At 30.0% G+C, this 22,441-nt stretch overlaps 1 protein-coding gene across 1 annotated transcript in view; it reads right to left on the reverse strand.

Moving 5' to 3' along the window:
* Nucleotides 1–1,853: 1,853 nt before the first annotated feature.
* Nucleotides 1,854–22,441, reverse strand: part of LOC106458471 — a 56,992-nt gene continuing 36,404 nt past the window's right edge. The window contains exons 13-20 of the mRNA XM_022385010.1: nucleotides 19,152–19,303; nucleotides 14,380–14,488; nucleotides 11,510–11,591; nucleotides 7,412–7,446; nucleotides 5,863–6,274; nucleotides 4,220–4,260; nucleotides 3,453–3,633; nucleotides 1,854–2,746 (exon numbers count right to left, since the gene is read on the reverse strand). Coding sequence (XP_022240718.1) covers nucleotides 2,598–2,746; nucleotides 3,453–3,633; nucleotides 4,220–4,260; nucleotides 5,863–6,274; nucleotides 7,412–7,446; nucleotides 11,510–11,591; nucleotides 14,380–14,488; nucleotides 19,152–19,303 — 1,161 coding nt within the window. The 3' untranslated portion in view covers nucleotides 1,854–2,597. The remainder of the gene's footprint in view (nucleotides 2,747–3,452; nucleotides 3,634–4,219; nucleotides 4,261–5,862; nucleotides 6,275–7,411; nucleotides 7,447–11,509; nucleotides 11,592–14,379; nucleotides 14,489–19,151; nucleotides 19,304–22,441) is intronic.

A 22,441-nucleotide genomic window follows, 5' to 3' on the forward strand; every position in this document is an offset into this window, starting at 1 on the left:
AATGGAGACTCTCAAATTAACGAATTTCGTCACTTTACATTTAAATTTCAGACATTCCCACAACCCATAGGAACATATTCAATTTTTGTTTATCAGATGTAATGAAATTCTTTAATACCAAGTTGCATTTTAAAAGTAGGTTCAAGAAACCAATTTGTTCAGTAATTTCTGTTTATTTTGAACGATTCCAAAAAAGAAAATGAATTTTAATTTCTGACAGTGTCTTGTATAAATTGCCAAATAGTTACTGACAATAACAAGACACGTAAGAAGAATACGTTTAAATAATTTATTTCTTTTATTACAAAAATAAAACATCTTGACAGTCTTTTGTCTAAATAAATATTTTCTATTTTTCGCTATAATATTGTTTTCAATACTTTCTCCAGTTGTTGCAAGTTAATAAACAGCGTTTGTTAGATACATATAAAAGTTTGCTTGCTAATAATCCAAAACCTTTTAAAAGTCTTGAAAACTAAACAATATCTTATTTTCATTTTTAAGATTAACTTAGGTAAACAAACATGATTTTATCACCCAAGTGCAGATCATTTATTTTCACCATTTCTCTTACCTAGTTAGCTATTTTGATTTATTGAAAAAAACTACAACACCAATTTATTATTCAATTAAATGGAGGTAGGTGAATTTGTCAACTAACACCTTGCATCACACAAGATAAAGCACTGAAAACAATCTCTACAAATAAATATACAAGAAAATTGCACAAAATCACAGCTTCGTTTAGCTGAAATAATGTAGAACAAAAACCATACAGGTGTCTTTACCTATAGAACCCAACTCACAAAACTAAACAGTATTGCAATTTGACATCACAGAGAAGAGAAAATCTTATGGTACTAAAAACCCATACTTTACATTTTGAAAAACATTTACCCTTTAAATATTTCAAAGTATGTCTCCTTCATCTCTATCTAACTTACCTACTATAATCATATATATACAACTTAAGAAATTCTAATTTTGGACATTATTAAAACAGTTAACAATAAAATGACAACAGATGGACATAATAAAAACTATACATAATAAACAGTCTATATTAACTCTAGAAAACAAAATATACATAATTGCACATTTCACAAAATCTGAGTTCTATTACACCACACCTTTCAAATGTGGTTTCTTAGTTTCCTACACTTTTGTCTTGTTAGATTTTTCACTATATTTTCACACTGCTGTTTAGAAACATACAGTTTCTTACCAAAACAACTCAAAGCTGTGATATTCTCTTATCTTCATACTCAAAATACGTGATATTACAAGATAAAAACAATGACCAATCACTTGTAAATTGATAAAGAAAGTAAGAACTCCCTATCAATTTGCAAAATCAACTCCTAATTAGTGGAATAGTGTCAAATAGTTTTCAAAACTTTAATTCAATATAATTTGCCATAGATTTAAAGTAGACAGACCACAAGTCACAACATATTTTACAGAGAAGTTACTATGTCATTGAGAACTTACTATAACAACATAATACACATTGAGCATTAATACACACCTAAAATAGCCACCTTAAAAAATATCTTGATTTTCAATGATTATAATCTAACTTATTCTATCAATTCTAATACAAATCATTTGGTTCAGTATCTGGTCACAAAGTCAGATTTCTAGATCTCAACAGCCAATTTCTTCACTCAACGGAACTTTTACTCCTGTTCTTTAAAATTGGTGTACTTATTTAGCAAGTTTGTTTTTTATTTTAGATAAAACTATTTATTATTGTTTAAATGTTTTCTTAAACAGTAAGCTATTGCCACAAAAAAAGGCCTGATTGGTAATTTTATTTTTATGTTTATTTCTACATTAATATCACCTTTAAAATTCGGATTAAAAAATCTAAAAATGTCAAACAATATGAGATCAAGATATAAGACTGTTTTGAAACTATATCAAATGTCATCCATCAATAAATTTTATAAACATAAATGTAAAAGAATTAAGATCAGAATTAAAGAGATTACTGTGTTCACCATTACAAATTCAAATTAATTTGCTATCCTATTTGTGTAGAACAGGTTTGCTTAAGTATTAGGTATTACATAAGAATTTTTTCCCCTAACATTTCTATATTTTTTTATATTGTCTTCACAAATACTGCATATATACTTGAGGTGTCTCAAAGCAACATGATTAAATTGCAAGAAACAGTCAAAAAATAATAATGTTAAATTGTTTGTTTACTAATGTTACAAATGTATCACATTTTTCTGTTAATAACCCTAGGTAACATGACTTTTTCCTGCCTATATCATGAATATAAGAATGTTGCATTTGGTTGAAAATAAACTGTATGGTTGGATGCTGAAAGTTTGCAATATAACAATAAGATAAACTGTATACAACAAAAAAAAAGCAGCTTGATCAGGCACCTTGGAAAGGCTGGAATTTTCAGTGCCTTTTAATAAACTTGTAAATAAATTATGTAACATATCACTGAGATGAAAATGGTTGCAAAAAAGTAACATGAGCGAATAGCAGTATAAATTATACATATTCAAGTCCCTGTATATAGTGCATTTTTACCCTTCTCAAACATCACATTTTTAAGAATGTTTGGACACAGTCTATCCAGTGGTAGTGGTACAGGGAAGAGGCTGAAAAGGATAAAAATACCCAGCTTGCAAGGATGGTGTTTGGTTACTAACGATGACTGATTGACCAGCAAGCCCAGACGGTAGTGACACCACTGGTTGCACAATGTTACTATACATACCTGTAGGGAAAAATAATATATGTATGTAGATTGAATTATGTAAACCTATTACACTTTTTAAGTTGATATTTTTTTAATGAATTCTTGTCACATCCACATGCATGCACTAGAATTTTAATACAAGGAAAAAAGTAATTCAATTCAAAATATTTGTTGAACTTTGTTTTCAAGCACTATGAAATTTATAAACTATTGTAGACCTTACTGTTATTGTTATTCATCTGTAGAAAATAAGTTGACTTTCTCCCACTGGCAATATCACCTTAGTCGTGTCACATGATTCAAATGAAACATTTAAGCTATTAGAAACTGTCAACAGAATATTAAAATTTTTTTAAAGTAAAAAGAGAAGCAAGTCAGGCTTGATTTTTTTTCCTCGCTAAACTAAGGAAATGATCTTCTTATAACATTGTATACAAGAGCCATAAGTTGTTGTTTGTTATTAAGTACAAAGCTACACAAAGGGCTCTCTGTTCTCTGCCTACCACAGGTATCAAGTCCACAGGCATACCGCTGTGCCACTGGGGGGCAAGAACCATAAGAGTTGACCTATTCAAGAAATTTGTTTTCAGGTTGATTAAGTTTCACCCCAAGGCCAGAAACTTTTAAAGGGTAACTTTACCTGTTTTCCAAAAGCATTTGATACACTACGGTCCCTTAAAAAATTGACATACATAATTGTTTATTTAGAAATTCCAAGATATACCATTAACTCCAACAGGGTTAATGTTTGTTCCTTCTACTGAATATCCATAGTTCTCTGTCCCAGTCATTGGAGCAGTTGGAAATGGTACACCAAAAGTACAGTAAGTAATACCATTGCATGTCCACATGGGGTATGTTGGCAACTGACCACCAGGTGGGGCTCCTGCAGATTGTCGATAATACTGTAAAAGTGGGAGAACACAACTGTTATTTGTATTTTATTTTAGCTTTGATTAGCCTCATCTATACAACAATCCCTAAAACAACTGGTATTGTGGTGTATTATTATTATTATTATTCAGTGTTTATTCCAGCCTTTTTCTAAACGTTAGGGTTTGAAGCATTAGCTATGTTTCAGCTAATGATAGTTTTACTTAGAGCAATAATATTAACAAAACAAAATCAACAAAAAGTTGAAAACAGTTAATTCACAATCCAGTTAAATTTCGAATGGATAAAGTACCATTATTAAATTTACATTTTGCTTTATTGAACAGTTATGAAACTATGAAAAAGTTGACAATACATTTTGAGAACTTTTACTACAACTAAGGAAAACTAAAGTTTACATCAGATGAATTCAATTTTATTTTAATTACAATCTATCACAAAATGAAATCTAATTAGATCTTTTAATTTAATTCTTAATTTCTATTGCTATTCAAGTTGTGCAACAATTAATAATAAACAGAAAATGTTGCCAGTTAAAAATGTTGCCCATAAAACACAATAAATTAATGTTTGTAAAATAAAGAGCTATGTGCTCACATCACATCCTAAGTTGTAGAAGAACCTGACAGTTGGCAGGTCTGAAAGAAAAAAGTAGATGTTTAGTTTCTGATATACATACACGTTTTCAAATCACATACTGTACAACATTTTTGGCATAAATTTTTCATTATTTTAAAACTCTGACAGTATTATTAGCCAACTGATTTCTAAATTATCTTAGTCTGATTCTCATTTTTCTCAAACAAAAACAGAAAAAAAAGGTTTTTTTCCACATGATTTCTTTTTAATATTCATACATAGTTGTACAATTTTAAACTGATAGAATAACAGTAACCAGTCAACAGTACCCAATGGCAACTCTTTTCTGACTTAATAATAGGATTTGATTGTTACTCTTATAGTCCACTCACAGTCCCAAAGTACAGAACATGTGTTTGCAAAATGAGGCTTGCAAACCATGAATCCTCAAAAGTCATGTATAGTCTAACCACTTGCCCACATCTGGTTCTAATTTTCAAAATAATGAACAAGTCTGTGATAAAAAAAATTGCATAAATCTAAAACAGAACTGTTTTTGTGACCTATATCATACAAAGAAATTAAAAGCTTTTAAAAACTTAAGACTGAAAATGCAGAATTGAATGTTTAGTGCAAGTAATGCAGAATGCAATGACATTGAGTTCATTCTTCAGCATACAATTATTTACAGACTCTTCACCATATTTTATTCTGAATTAACTTCACCAAATTGTGTAAATTTTAGTTGAAAATAGTTCTGTTAAGTATTTTATTTCTATAGCAATCCTTACAGTATGAACTTTTAAACAGTTTTAAAGATTACAACGGAGTGAAATGAATATTCTTACACAATCGGGTTTAGCTGTAATGTCTACAGTTTTGTGTTTCATTGCATTTTTAAAATCTATCTTCTTTTGAAAACTTGTTTCCAAACCATTTTGGGGCAAATGACTGCATTAAAACAACATCTATCCAGAAAAGCAAAAGTTTAAAGATAATATAGTATTAGGTCAGTTATGTATTCTACATACACAAAGAAAAGTTAATGTTTTAACTTAAGATCTTAACAACCATCCACTTGAGTATGAAGCTACTGTTTTAATATTTAAAACTGAATATTATTTTCTTACCAAAACTTAATGTGTTACAGAAGTGTACAGTACTCACAGGTAAAATCTGCTTCAAAAATGTAAACAGTTTTAATTTAACATCAAAATTAAATTAATTTCCTTCAAGAATTTTAAGGTTTTAAATGAAACAAAAATTGATCTCGTACCTATACGAAAATTTATGTTTTCACGTAATATGTATCAATTAACTATAACAATTTTCAACTGGAATTAAATTAATTCAAAATAGTGAACATCTAATACATGGTTTTGAATTTATAGTGGAAGTAAAAGAATAAATCTGATTCTATCTGATGACAAAAGTACTTCAAAAATGTTGATGCATTCCAAATGTGTATTAAGTTTTATTTGTCAAAATTTTGGATAAAAAACACTGCACCTATACCCACAAAAATAGTATTCATACTGATTAGAAGTGTGTGACATAATTACGATAAAGGATAATTTATAGCAAGGTTTAATTGCAGAAACCAATTCTTATGTATGCTTTATGAAACACCATATAATTCAGAAAACTAGATATGTCCTTACCACTTAATGGCAAGTCATTGCCTGAAGGGTCCTGGGATTTGGCAGAATTTAGGTTCACTGGAAAAGGGATGTTTTCTCCAATTCCAGGCCCAACTGCTGGGTAAATCTGGTATGGTACATAACTAACAGGTTGTCCGCCGGGATTGACAAGAGGCTGGGTGGTTGGAAAAGAGACAGGGTTTAGGGCCTGCAAGAGGCAAGGATTAGGTGAAGTAGGTTGGAGAGGTTCTGAGTGTGAATTGGGTAAAGACTGTTCTGTATCTGTATAATCATTAGTGGGCATGTAACAAACATTAATGTCAGGAATGAAACAGGTAGTGGTCAAAATAGGGTAAGAAAACGGACAACCACCTTCAGAATAGGAATAAGACTGACTTTCTGAAGCACTGGAAGTGCACCGTTCTGATAAATCCTGTTAAAAAGTTTTCATTTTTCATATGTAAGTAGAGACTAACCAGAAAATATATGTATGAAAAATATCTATTTCTATTACATCATCACTGTGACATTTTCTTGCTACAAAGAAAATAATTAACATTATACTTTAGTATAATATATATTTTTTCAAGCTCTACTAAATCTACAAACACATACATGTAAGATGTCCTAGACTCTAACATATGAATATGCATATCATCTGTGTATCATTATAATACTGTATCATTAATATCCATCTCTTCAGAACAATTTGATTTTATAAAAATATTGAGAAAAATAACAAACAGAACCAATTTCAGCACCATCAAAAGTATAGATCAATATGGAGTACACATTTTGTAGCTTTTTTTTTTTGTAGTTTGACTCTTAGCCCCTCCATTTAAAATCAGCAGTTATAAGATGTGCCACTGAAAAGAAGTAAGACTGCTCAAAAGTCCATCTCTACAAACTGAATGAAGTTGCAGTTCATAGGAAGCAGTAGAGTAAATGTGGGTAAAAATCGCATTTTCAAAATGAGTTCTACATAAAGCTGACCAAAGTAAACAAAACCAGCAAGATATAATCTTTTAGTCCTGATCAGTAATAATCAATGGTTTTAATAACATAATTGAAATTACATCTAAAGCTAAGCTTCTATTTAAAATATATTTCATAACCTTTGCTATAGTTTGTGATATTATCCACATATTTCGGACTTTTTAGTTTCATATAGGTAATGAGATATTAGGACAAGTGTCTTTATTTTTTGTGTATCTAATCTCACACTGGGAGCATTGTTTATCTATAAATTCGGCAGTGAAAGGGTCAACAATGAGAAGCCTACTGTAAGCTTAATGATATCATAATAATTAAGACTTTTTTGGTTATTTCAGGTTTAAATGACTTCCTAATCTTATTTAAAGAATAATAAAAGTTTTCAAAAACACAGTTGCTTTAGATGATACAAAATTATAGAAATATAAATAACAATACAGAAGCATGTTTAATTATTATTTCATGTAAACATTATTTATACCTTACAAATACATAGAGCACGTAATGCTTCTTGTTTTTCTAAATGTTATTTCACAATACAAGCTCAACAACAATGACAAAAAACGTTATAGCTCACCTGATGTTGTTCTCTGACACAGTACTGATTATCTCCTAACAAAAACAATAAAACGCAGGTCAGAAGGTTGAAAATATAGTGAAAGTTTGGTATATTAATATCTTTATGCATACTAAAATCTTATCTAGACGTTGAAATTTATCAAATCTGTGTGTACATAAAATCAAAATGCTTTCCTACAAGTTTACAAGAATGTTTTTATTAAAAGACTCCTATTGCATCATATCATAGCTTTTCTTCAGCATAAAATCTTCTTGTAGGATTTGATATAGCGACCAAGAAAGTCAAACACAAATATCAACAAATAATATCAGCAGACAGAAGTAATTATGCAGTTCTGATGAATAAAATTCTAAGAAACTTTATCCCCAATGAAACATATACACAGCTAAATTAACAACAAAAAACCTATAATAAACACAGAACAAATATCAATTGGTTACTTAAGAGTGCAAAACTTGTATATTTTTTCTGTTCTTAACCTCTGTGCTAAAATTATTAGCGAAAGAATCTAAATTAGTAATTCATTATGAAATGTCAATACTGAATGATACAACATGGCATATAACGGATACAATGTACTTTTTTTTCTATTTTGCCGCTAATGTAACAAATAAAAAATTTATGGAGTTAAATTTGGGTCAAGAAGCAGAAGTGTCATATGTTTACGTTTGAAATTTTAGTAACTAGAATTATTTAATTATTTCACACATTAGCCTTAAAAGGTATCTGACAAGTAAACCAACCAACACAATGAAGTCACACACGAATATAGAAGTACCACCTGCGGACAAAGGTAAGACTAAAGTGATGATGAATAAATACTCACACTCCCCCCCCCCCCAAATGAAACACACACATATATGTATGACAGGGGCACATTTAGGGTATGTGGGGCCCTGGGCCAGATGGGATTGTGGGGTGGCTGGGGTCCCGGGACCTATACAATGTATTGTGTTGTGTGATTTTTGGCATTGCATCTTCCAACTACTCTTCACAGCCCAGCAGTAAAATAATTAAAATAATTTTAAAATCTGTCAATTTTTTACTCAAAACAATATCTAATTTTATTTATTTTTTACATAAAAATAACATTTCACATATTTTAACTACCAATGAAAATCATACTTTATCTGTATCATACAAATCACACGCAAACATGTGGTGTTACAGATTTCAAAATGGGCATTTGCGAACTATGTATTGTGTTGGTGCACCATCTTTTGTTGTTGCGTCTATGTATTATTGTTTTGTTAGCATCAATGTAAATGGAGTTTAATGTTAAACTGTCCTGCTTCACTCTAGATAAATAAAAATTGGCTTATTTTTTTCTAATAAACACTTATTTTCATTAGACCCACAGGGCTCTGTGGCACGGGGCCTTCAGCCATGGCCAAGTTGCCTCCCCCCCCCAAATAGGCCCTGATGTGTGTGTGTGTGTGTGTGCGCGCACACTGTTTGCTGGTGCATATTGAAACACTGACTTTGCTTGACTCATAGAAAGAAAAGTTAAATATCATCATTCCAAGCTATTTAATAGTGAAATGATTTATAATTATTTTGTGTTCTTAACTTCTATGCAAAAACTATTAGTGGAGGAATAAGTCAACCATAAGCACAGTTCTTGCAAGGCGCATCAGTAATTTACAATTTTCTTGTTACTAAAGAAGTTAAAAATGCTAAAAAGTAAAGTACAACAAAGATATCATATCACTCTATCAAAAAGTTGGAATTTGAATTTTCAAACAGTACATTATCATCCAAGCTAAATGAGTAGGTTAGAGACCCCTGGAATTGATGTACAGCCATTCCTAATTTTGAACTATTGATTCGAGGGAAGACTGTCATTCAGCAGCAACCACTTCCACAAAGGTTTTGGACTGAATAATGAAATTAACTGTCACATTTATATCATGACCAGAGTGGTGGGTGTTCAGATATGTCACATCTCAAACCCAACCCTTTCAAGTTGCAGCCTAACACACACTAGGGTGCCATAGACAACAAGCCCAGGCCTTAAAGCCAAGTAAAATTGACAAATTCTGATTATAAATTTTTAAAAAATCATAAACCTCAACTTACAACCTGCTTTATCTGATGCATTTCCCATTCTTTTATTTAACCCAATCTCTTTCTAAATAAATCTAGCAGTGTAACATATAGTGCTACGTTATGCAAACTCATATATAGCCATCTCATGTATCCCAAAGATGACGAAAAAAAAAGTTTTTCCTGTTTTATGTGTAAGATGTCAAACGTACTTCAAATGTTTTAACACCTGCTACACAAGCCAGCCTGGCATCTTGACGTGTAACCAAAAAATGAGTCATTCCTGAAAGGCTTAGGCTGTTTTTATTAGAAAACAAAAACACGTTTGGCACTATTTTCAAGGTCTAGGTCACTGAACCAGACCCATGACCTGAGACAATGATAGCCAATATGGAGAAGTAAATTTGTAAATGTAAAGTAAAATGATGTAGCAATGGAACATGCTTTAAAGGTTCTAGATGTGGTTGTGAATGTTATGGTTTAAGTGTAGTGATTAAGCTAAACCGTGGATTCAGGTTGACTGAGGGAAGAACTTATTCAAAGATATCCCAATCAATTTGACATACCAGCTGAATCAGGGATTCATCAATTGATTACTGCATTGACAACAAAACATAGAAAAATGGGCCTAATAGTATTGTTATCTTAAAAAAGGGGGATTGGAATCATATATAAAATAATCATTAGTTTCAATATTCTGTGAAACTAATGGCACTGTAAAGCTCAGAGATGCAGTGTTGAAGTTGAAGCAGATGCACGATGCATTACAAGATGATTTCCCTAGCAATTCTCAAATTAAAAATGTCATTTTTTGCAATGCATGAAGAGTAAATATAAGAAGGATGGTATAATGCCCAGTATGGTACCACCATAGTTTAATTCATCTAGATTTCCATCATATCATACTTTCATTAATATCTAGTTTTTTTCGTTTTAGAAGTTGTGTCCAGCTTCATTTATTGAGATCTATTGAAATAACCCTAAATCACCAGTTTCTGGAAAGACCCTCCATTGAACATCCTAGGCTCAGTCCTAGAAGGTGCTGGGCTGGCTCATGTGGCAGGTGTTAAAACAAATAGTTTCTGTAGAAATATATATATATAATGCCAAACCCTGCATTATTTTACTCAGGAATCAGCCCTGAGGAAAAGTTCCATTTATTGTCTTTAACCAAAACTGGCTAGCACTTCACACTGGTGTTTAAAGGGCCTTCTAACACTAGTTCCTGAAATTATCTGTTCTCAAATATGATTTGTGTGAATAGTATTAACATAATTTAAATGTATTTTAAAGTTCATTTCTCAAGCCAGATTACAAGGTTTGATATAATAATTAATCAATCAGGTTTTTCTAGGTGTATTCTATGATGAAAAAAATATGACAGCAGAAACTTTAAGATACATTTATTTAGTTTTGAAAACATTTTTAGTCATTGTTCATTAAATAAATTTTTTTATTGTTTTAAACGAATTTTCTTTTATGTTATAAACTTATTCATGGTTTCTTGATTTATAAAAGGTTAACTTTTCTTTTCTAAGGTTTTATCATCCTATAATTAAAATTCTCTAAAACTTTCATTTACTAATCATGTTTTTCAAGGCTTTTTCACCCAGTGAGCAACCTTGCAAAATTATCATAAACTTTCAGGTGCTTCAACTTACAAATAAAATTTATAATACCATTTGAAAAATGTATAAAAAATACATTTAAATATGTTTATCTTATAACTTAATGAAATAATAATTTATAACAACTATCTATTAGGTAGTTATAATACATAAACAAAACAAAAATACTTTATAAAAGATATAACCCAAAAAGCTTTTAAAGAATTTTCTATGAAAATGCATTTATTGGATTTAATGTACAAACTCTTTATAAATCAGCCCTATATAGCAGATTTTAAATAAAAATCAGAACTTTTCTTGAAAAGAAAAGGAAGAAAAAGAAGTAGGTCAGTTATTCTACTTCTATAATGACAGTCATAACTTAATTTGATTTTTATATTCAGTTTTTTTTGTAGTAGAATATTTTAAGGTAGTTTCATACCATTTGCTGGACAATATTGTATGTTCTGAGTCACCATATTCCATGAAGTATGAAACAAGTTCTGCCCAGGAGAACCAATTCCCTGTAGATTTTGACAAAATAAACAGAAATTTTACTTTGATAAAAAAAAAAGTCCTGTTTTTATACATGTATATCTTGATTAAAATCCATCACGTGTCACACAATTTTAAACTTAAGAGTTTGAAACCACTTAAGTAATAAAACAGAGCTATAACCTTAAATAGGACAAGAATATTTAGTGAAGGCTTACATTATTAGTGTCCAATAATTACCTTGTTATTTGACTAAATTATTATTATTACTTTTATAATATTTAAATTAATCTAACTTTTATACTAATGCTAACACTATTTCAGCTGTTAATATGCTGCAATCTTCAGAGAAATACTTGTTCATTTCAATCATGAATCTGAAACTTAACAACTAAACTTACAATTCAGTATCAATTCATTATGGAACATAATATCCAAGTCTACCCTTCCCAAAGATCTTAGTAAGTGTAAATCCACAAAACAGGACAGCAGGCATTTCAGCATAAAGTGTTTAATGGGTACTTTATAATTTATAAAAAATTTAGAATTTAGAATCAAAGTGAAGGAGCAAGTGCCCCTTCTGCCTCATGGATTGATTAGGTGCCTGTGTATGTACATAAGGAAATTAAATATATTTCAGCAGAACAGATACAAACAAATGTCTCAAACGTACCAGCCAAAACAGTTGTTAATTACAGAAACCATACATTCACAATAAAAGTACTATTCCACAAAAAAGGTTTTAAAACTGAATTCCAAAATCTAGAAGAACGAGATGAATTCTTAATTAACTGTAAAAATTCCCCAAGAAGAAAACTAAATATCACATTAAAGTTAAACATGAACTCAAAATTACTACCTTCTGACAAAATGTAATGTCATACTACTGATGAATAAAATTCTAACACCTCTTCTCCAACAAAAGTTATACACACTTAAAAAAACAACCAAATAATCAACTTAGGAAAAATGATGAACCAATTACTTTAGAACTCATATAAATTAGAACCAAAATACATAAAACAGCTAAAAGCTCATCACAATAAAACCCCACATATATAGGGTCTCCAACAAAAAACACAAAGAATGTTTTTCTCGTTGGTTCATTTTAAGTTGCAGGAAATCACCTTAGTGTCCCTTACCTATAACACCTGGTCAGCATAATATTTAACAAGCATGATATCTTCCTAAGATCAGAATTCTAAACATTTCATTAACATAATACAATCAACATAAGTACACTGAGCCACAAGATAACCTCGTTAGTTTCAACGTAACCAACCTAGTGACATTCTTCTACAAACCAGATCACATCACACAGAACCTTTAATATCAACAGCCAGAAATTCACTTTCAGCATGGATCTGCATTTTATCCAAAAAAAATATTAAAAAAATTGGATCATTCCTATTATCTGCACTTTGCAATCCATTCAAATAGTATTTCAAAATGGATGTAAAAAGGATAGAATTGAAAGACCTCTACTTATATCAAACTGTTGGCTCAGAAACATTGATGAAATCTTTGTGATTTGGAAGATCTGTACAGTCCATGTCTTTCTAGCCCAAGTAATCAGCAACCAACCAATTACATCACCATAGAAGAAGAATTAGGTAATATAATGTTTTCCTATATAAAATAGTCACAAGAATATGGAACACCTCATCACTGGGATGTACAGAAAGCTAAATTAGACTGGCACACTTATAAACTACACATCAAACCACAATAACAGTATAGAGAAAGAAGTCACGGACATCAGCAATTCTAGGATGTACAAGTCTTTAACACTTAAAAAACATTAAGAAGCATCACAAAAAACCACTAATGAACACATGTTCGTCTTTACGCTTTGAAGACTGAACATGAATGTAATAGTATTTAAACAGAAAACAACCTACAGTCACTTACCCCTTTATGTGAAAGATCTAGCTTTCACAATATATTAAGATAATCTGTGGAATCCACTTATTCAGGAGTTTTAAACACTAATAACACCCTAAGATCACAATTGTTACATACAACACCACTGTCAAGATCCATTTGAAAATCAAAGAAATATTCCATATCCATCTTGCTTAGAATCCTCACACAAATCAAGCAGTAAAATTAGCTGAACATGATTATCACTGAAAGACACACTCGAAGTTTCTATTAATGAGCAAATACCTAGTCCAACTATAATTCAGATAGTGGTAGAGCATTAGCAGCCAAAACATAGCATTATTTAACTGGAGTTAGTAAAGTAGATTAGTTTCAACATTAGAATAATAATTTAGTTAACTAATAATAACTAAGTTAACTAATTACAGTCCATTAAGTAATGATAACCTTGTTCTTTAATAAAAAAAAATATACCTGATTTCAGTATTAACATTAATCAAGGATATATATAAAAATTATACATACATTTGCATGCACATAACAGTTATTACATTCATTTATTGTGTTTAAACATCTCAGGTACCAAATTCTTTTTTTTAATAAGTAAATAACCATTAGTATATACAATAAAAAAGTTACAATATTTCTAGGTAACTTTCATGAAGAGTAAAGTAAGCTAGTCACTTACATAAGCAAATGTTTTTGTTGACTATTGTGCAACTTTTTTGATTCTTTTAATCTTTTTTAATTTTTTTATTATTATTATTATTATTATTATTATAAGATTAATGACTGCTAATACAGGTCCCGCTTCAGAACAAAAATTACTATACTGAATATATGGCTTATAGTGATATACAAGTATTAACTAATATAATTTAATCTAAAATTTAGTGGGATATTTTCTCATTAGCCTCATCAATTTGGACAAACCTGAGAGGCAGGGATGTTTGTACCCCCAGACTGATTAGTGGCCTGTTGATTGGTATTATTCACTGATGAAACAACCGGAACCTGAGAATTTCCTTGATGAAGTTTTCCACTGTAAACAGAACATTCTATTTAAAAACAAACTATTAGATACAAAAGCAGAATTTAGTATTCTTATAAAAACAAACAATTTCATACAAAGGAAATGTATGAAATGCAGCATTCAGAATTTCAAATAACTCCAAAACTTTACATTCTTAAACAGAAAAGCTACAAATATACTAGAGCTAATAGAAATGTACAGCAGAGTTCCTGAGAAGTTAAACGTAAGGAAGTTAATGTAATGTCTAGGCAACAATTAAAAGCACTAGTCAAATATGTAGCAACAATAAATTAGAAGAAAAACGGATACATGCCAGTAGATTCAAGACATAAGTTTGTTTGTAATTAAGCACAAAGCTACACAATGGGCTATCTGTGCTCTGCCCACCATGGGTATCAAACCCCGGATTCTAGCCCGCAGACATACCGCTGTGCCACTGGGGGGCAGACATATAAGAAGCAATATGCAATATAAATAAAAACAAGGTTGTTAAAGCTACAAAAAATAAAGAGAAAAACAGAAATTATTCTCAGTGTAGAATAAAGGACTTGTTACACTGTAAACAATAAGAGTACGGTTTTATGAAAATCATTAAAAAGGATTTAATAAAGGATGTCAGACTAAAACAAAAGTAAATTATCATTTACAAAACAGTAGAGACATTTTATGAATAAAATTGGATCACAGCTTGAAAAAATATGATAAAGCAGAAAATGATGTTAACAATAAGGTTTGGATTCCATACAGACCATATAGGATATGCTGGAAGTACAGAAATGAACAAGGAAGTGTTTAAGATAAATTTATTAATATGATATTAAAAATGATCCTTAAAACTGAAAGATTATAATAGTTTCTTTGAAAAAAAAGCCAGAGGTTGTAATTTTTTGTGTGGATTCTCAAAAACTGATTGGATCAGCAGTAAAAAACATAAGTATAAACCAGTTCATAGATATTTTATCACTGTATGCACTACAGTAAAATTAATTGATAGCAGCTTTCAAGGAAATGTAGAAACTGTACTTTTAAACTTCATAAAATATTACTTGACAGAGAAAAGAATATTAAATAAGTATTAGTATAAAGTGCCTTAATAATGAAAGTATTATCAAAAATAATAAAACTTTTGATACCGTGAAACTAAAAAGTGGCAATGATGTTTTATATTATAAAAATTATTGCATCTGTTAGTGTTAGATAGAACTGAAATATGCTAAGGTAATGTTTCAGTGTGGAACTTTATACAAAGTATACACAGCAGGTTTGAAAACCTTATTAGCTTACAATTGCATGATGAATGAAAAGGGAATGATGTTTTGGCTTCTATACTGAGGTCCTGAAAAAGGCCTCAGTTGCATGTGTTTGGTTTGTTACGAATTTCACACAAAGTTACACAAGGGATATCTGCACTGGCCATCCCTAATTTAGCAGTGTAAGACTAGAAAGAAGGCAGCTAGTCATTACCACCCACCAGCAACTCTTGAGCTACTCTTTTATCAATGAATAGTGGGATTGACCATCACTATATAATGCCCCCATGGCTGAAAGGGTGAGCATGTTTGATGTGACGAAGCTCAGAACCTGTGACCCACAGATTGTGAGTCAAACACCCTAACCACCCGGACATGCTGGGCAACGCCTCAGTTGCAGTCCATACAAGTTCTCAAACTTACTATGCCGAGGTATTAATATGGATCTCATAGCTTATATTATAGGAAGTTTTAATGATAATACATGTATAACTAAATGAGCTGCTGATTATTTGGTAAAAGTTTTTACTGGATCATTGAAAGGTAACTCAGATATCAAGTTGATATTTATCTTATCAACCTTATACTAAAAAGCAATTACTATCCTATCAGTAAAAAAGTAATTCTTATCCTATAAAATGGACAATAAATAAAAACAAGTACTAATATAATCAAAGAGTTAATAGACTGAGTGACTGGATATTAAGTTTGAAAAGGTTTTATGTAATTAATAGTTGTGTTAAGAAAATATAAGTAATTTACGATTTTGAATTAATGTGCAACAGGAAAAATATAGGAACAGGAAGTAAAACATTGTTCTAAATACTATAATAACATTACAGATTTTAGAGAGAGAGAAAAAAGAAAAATTACAACTTTGAATTATTAACTATTATCCTAACAATTAGGTATTAGCATCTAGAATACTTGCATGTATTGTTAGTTGAGCTACAACTAAAAATCATGCAATAATATATGCACAGCACATTTATATTTTGTTCAACAAATTTAAGTAAATTTTCTTCCAGATCTCTGAGGCAAAATACAAAGAAACATTTACTGGACATGGCAAATATAAATATAGCAACAGAACTAACTGCCATCTCCAGCTCATATAATTAAAGCACATAATTGTGGGTTTTGAGAAATATACATTCTGGTCTGTAGGAGAATAGTTGACTCATTCAAACAGTACAACTCTAGCCACAGTTTCAACTGAGGAAATACCAAGTTAAGCTACTATAGTCACTGGGTGACAAGTGTTACACCTCCTACGATACTTGTGAAACAGCCATTACTAAATTCTCTGCTAAGAACCTTCTACATACATGTGATGGGGAAGTTTCAGAAAACCACATCATGTCTAGAGTCAAATCAAATATTCTATTGGTATATATCACAAACCTATCAACAACAACAATCTAACAAGTGAGCTTTACTTTAGTCCTATCTCAAGACACTAGCCAGATACCCATCCAGTAACAGTATGCTAGAATGTCATGCAGTAATGAACATGTTAATGCCATTTTCTATACATAATATTTTTACCTGATATTCAACAAATGTTTTATATTGAATCTGTTGTCTCTTTTCATTCTCTCTGTTATGTACTGGAATTCCTTGAGTTGAGTGAATATGTGTAGCCATGGTTGTCATATATCATTTACATAGTGGTTGAGATAAAGTCTGTTTTCACAGCTATATATATAATCAAACTGTCACAAAAACTATGTAATTTTAGTTCATTTTTATTTGAAATATGTGAGCATTTGATATTCTGGCAAGACATTTTGAACTGTATGCTCTCTAGCAGTATTAAACTTACTTAAATCTTAGTCAAATTTTCACTAAATACTTACTTAATCCAATTACTAAGATATCAGACATGAAAACTAGTATATGAAAATTTTGTGTCCAACCATTTAAATTATCCAAAGAACTTGTGTTTGATTACTGAATTTTAGCTATCATAAGAAATCCTATAATTATTTTACAAATTAATCAAAGGACATACATCATGAAACTTTAAGAAATGTGGGTACATGATATAACCATGATGGTAATCAAAAGATTATCTATTTAACTTTGTTGGTACTTGTGAGTTAACATAGTGGTACTGATTTCCCTGGAATTCCTACAGTTCACTGAACTATAACAATTTCTGCCATACATGGCTATCATTACAAATTACAGCACTTAACATAAAAACACACTTCAGTATGTGCAAGTATTATTTTAATGTTGTAATTTATTTTTTCACAATATATTTCTTACCCACAGAGTTGAAACTGAGACCTATCACATGCCACATAAGTGTTGACAGTTCAATCAAGCAAAATAATTACCTGTGATAAATCAAACAAATTCAATTTTTATATAAATAACTGATGGAATTTGTTTGCATTCATCTCATATTTTTATTCTTTTGTTCAAGTTACTCTTTAATAACCTTCTCAGAAGTTCTGAAAACTAATATATATTCTAAATAATATGTTATTACTGAGCATGTATTATATTTTGTCTTTAAAGACAGAACATGTTCTGACAGTGAAAAAAAAACATCCAATTTTTATCACAACTTGTGTATGGTTGATTCTAAGTCCATCCAAGAAATATGATGACACACACTTGACCACGTATAACATCTGAAAAACCAATTATGTCCAAATAAACTTTTTCTTCTCATTTTGAATACAGCAACTCTTAATTATCAACCCAAAAATGCACTCTTTTAACTGCTAAAAGAGCATTTTTCTCATACCTCATCTTTTCCAAATTACACACAAGACACACTGGTATATTTTTTTTCTATTTTATGAACCAATGTTTAAAAATTGTGATAACTATTTTCTCTCTTTCTCAAGTCATAAAATATTAATCCGTGTATTTTTGTGCTTACATGTACCATTAAAAATATTGCACATTCTAAGTTACCTTCTCAGTTGTGCATGAACTAGAGTAGGATCAAAGAATACATGTTTAGGTATAGACATTAAATAAATAATTTCATTGCCAATCATATCAGTATTCTATAGATGGGTACCATAAATAATGTATAGTATTAGTGACAATCTGATAACAGAAAAAGGATTACAACATCACGAACACGTAATCATATTGACTGGATACATTTTGATCATATTGTCCCCAAGTGGGTCAGTGGTAAATTTATGCATTTATAACTAAAATACATGGTAAAATTCACTATGGTAAACAGATAGTCCATGAAGTAGCTTTGGCTAAAACAGAACAAATTTGACCTCATTAATCTCATTATACACATTTCCTCTTATTAACCACAATTCATTGCCTACTAAAAACTGTTTTCAAAAATTAAAGATTTTTTTTTGTTATCTTTTCATTAATAGCTTCTGCTAGTTTTAATCAAAAAATGGAGTAAGAGCAGGAATATACATAACTACCTGACATTTGATATTGCACTAGGAAGGGGCTCAATTGTATTTAGTGCTGGTGCTGCCACTACTGTTGGAGGGCGATGAAGCTGCTGTTGACTGAATCCCATGCTAAATGGTAAAGTTCCACCTTGCATAAACGGAAATAGCAAGGGGAATTCCTGAATAAAAGAAGTAACAGGATTTGTAAACTGTCTGTGCAAGTAAACTTACTTCAAACATCAAGCCTAACTGGTAAAATATGAATTATTCAAAACAACAGTATATAAAAAAAAAATATCAAGTGCAGTCTCTACATAATGGTTTATGTTCTAGCAAAGACACTTCCATCCATAAACCATTAAATTATGCAAGCCCACCATTATGAAAATATTAATAAATACCATAAAAATGTATAGTGCATTATACTACCTTATGAAAAATGAAATATATATACTTTGCATCTGGCTCAGTAAACAAATAATAGCTGCATGTACATTAAAAATTGTTGTGTTTTACATGCATACTATCACTTTATTTATGCTATGGGATACTCATATCATATATACAATTTATATATCTTTATACCATAGTTATAATGTTGCATACACCATGATGATTGAAATATATCATGGTTTTATCACTAGCACCTTGAAGATGTTTACCATTTTTAATACTGCAAAAACCATGAGTGGAATGTAGCATATTCTTAACATTGCACAAACTTCAGTGAGTAATGTATACCATATTTCTATCACTGAATATACACGTAGGAGTGATGTCTACCATGTCTCTAATGTTGCATATGCCATGGTGAAAGATTATACCATCCTTTATATGCTGCAAGCACTATAATGAATGTGTATACCAGAGTTCCGCAAACTGTGGTCTACATGACAGTCTCAGCAGTGTGGCCTCAGTACATGTAGAAATATTCCCTTTAAAACTTATTTAACAATGGACGAGGTATTTCCAGTGAGAATTTTATTTACTATAATAAGTATGACTACACAGCATTATGTATACTTGAGATATTTTTCTTTCAGTGAACAAATAACGGGTACCTCAGAGTTATTATAATTGAAAATTTCTATTAAGTAAGTAGATAAGGATCCTCAGCCAGAGTGTTTAAGGAAATGGAGGCCATCAAACTAAAATGATATATATACTATGGTTTTCTTACTGCATGCTCCACGAGTGATCCATGTTGTAGTTTTATTACTGAATACAACACAATCAGTTTTATGTTGGGTACACAATAAGATGATATATATACAGTAGTTTTATGGTTACATAGATAACTATGATAAACATTTTTTAACAAACACCATGAGTGATATATATATACCATGATATTATTACATACACCGTTGTTATTTACAATTTCATTACATCTTTTATCACAGTGATTATCTTTCTTTTTACAATACTATATAACCTACTTCTTTTTCTTATGAAAATATATATCAAGTCTCTAAAATACAAGTAATACTGTATGGTCTTACTTAACCTATCATTTACACTGTATATTATCATATCTTATTTCTACATGAAATTTGCAATGTCCTATATATAATTTTCATTACAACAGTGGTAGTAAAATAAGTGTTCAAGGAATTTATGATAACAATACACTTTTAAGCAAGTATTATTATGCTGATTATATAGTTTTGTGTTATCACAATAGTAATTTACCTTAGTTTTATGAAAGTTATGTTTTATTGCAAATGGTATATTTCAATCACCTTTCATAAGTGAAATTACAGTTATGTCAAATTGTTTCTATAGATAAGAAGTCACCAACATTCAAACATATAATTCAGATAAATTTTGCACTAAATATTATATATAGAGATTGTAATTTTGCTGCCAAACTATATACTTTCATAAAATATTAAAAAATAATCATGACATGATTCTGAAACCTTACACACCACAAGCAAAATATTATTTCATCAACACCATCCAATTAATCAGTTTCAACTGCAACTAACTAAAGTAATACATGTAAGTGGATTCTGCATTTTATCATTTGACACATGTATTGACAAACACTTTTGAGAGGATATTACAGAACATGTTGTTTCAGTTTACAAAAATTATTGGGTGTTTGCAAAGTTATAATACCAGCTTTGTGTTTTGTAATTACAAATATAAAGTAGAAAAACTTCAAATTGTTTAACACTAACTAATTTTTATGGAGTGGAAATGTATTTCTCACCAAATGATAGAATCATTAAAGTTCTTAAAAAGTCAAAGTAATTTCTGTGAACTTGTAATCTTGGTATTATGACCATTTTAACATAAGTACAGCATTAAAATAACAGTTTTAAATGAACATTGCTAATGTGAACCTGTTTTCTAGAGTGATGAATATTTGGGTGAATATAGTTTCAAGATTAAGGTTAGTTTTAGCTTTGTTTTTTTTCTGTATAACTGATGACAAGTAAAAAATTGTTAAGACAGCATATTTATAATTTCTTTTGTAAGAATTGTCTGATAAGGGAACATAACTGATTATATTTCTAAAAGCATAAATTCTGATATTCAATTAAATTAAGACTAAAATATTCTAGTAAGCAACATTTCAGTTATTAAAAAATTATAAATTTTTAATAATAGAGCAATTTTGCATTGTAGTATTTAAAAAGCATAAAATATTGATATACATTATTATAATAACATTGACTGGTAAAATAAAACGAAATTTTGCATTTTATGAAAATTAAAAATAATTTAGTTGTTTAAAATAATACCATTTAACCTAGTGAAAAAAATTTACTTTGTTTGTAGCTGTAACAATTAAAACAAATTTCAACTGTTACATAGAAAAGAACAAATTCAAGTGTAGTTTAAAGTGTATAGATAGATTTGTGACATCCAACTTCGTTTAACAGGGTGAACTTTAAGTGATTTATTTTTTGACAATCAAAACCCAACTACTAATTTTACATTTCAAACTTGATTTTCATCCAAATGAGTAATCAATAATTGAGTTTAAGACATCTCATTTTACATCATTTTGCTAAATCATATATACTATCAGAATATGTGCTGTACACACTTTTAACCTTGGGCCATGTTAAATATTAGAACAAACAAATTTACTCTGTGCATCACACCAGTACCACCAACAATTAAAAAAAAAAAAGGTGAAAAACTGGCTTAATGACAGAACTTTGAGCAAATATTTTATTTTTGAAAAATTAGGTTTAAGAATCAGTTAACATGGTCAATTTGTTTAGATTTCACTTCAGCTCTATAAGATAAAATCCAATTTTTTTTTATTATATCAGCTAAATTTAAGTTAAACTTTCATT

The sequence above is a fragment of the Limulus polyphemus genome, unplaced genomic scaffold (assembly GCF_000517525.1).
Source record: "Limulus polyphemus unplaced genomic scaffold, Limulus_polyphemus-2.1.2 Scaffold23, whole genome shotgun sequence".
Taxonomy (NCBI): Eukaryota; Metazoa; Arthropoda; class Merostomata; order Xiphosura; family Limulidae; genus Limulus; species Limulus polyphemus.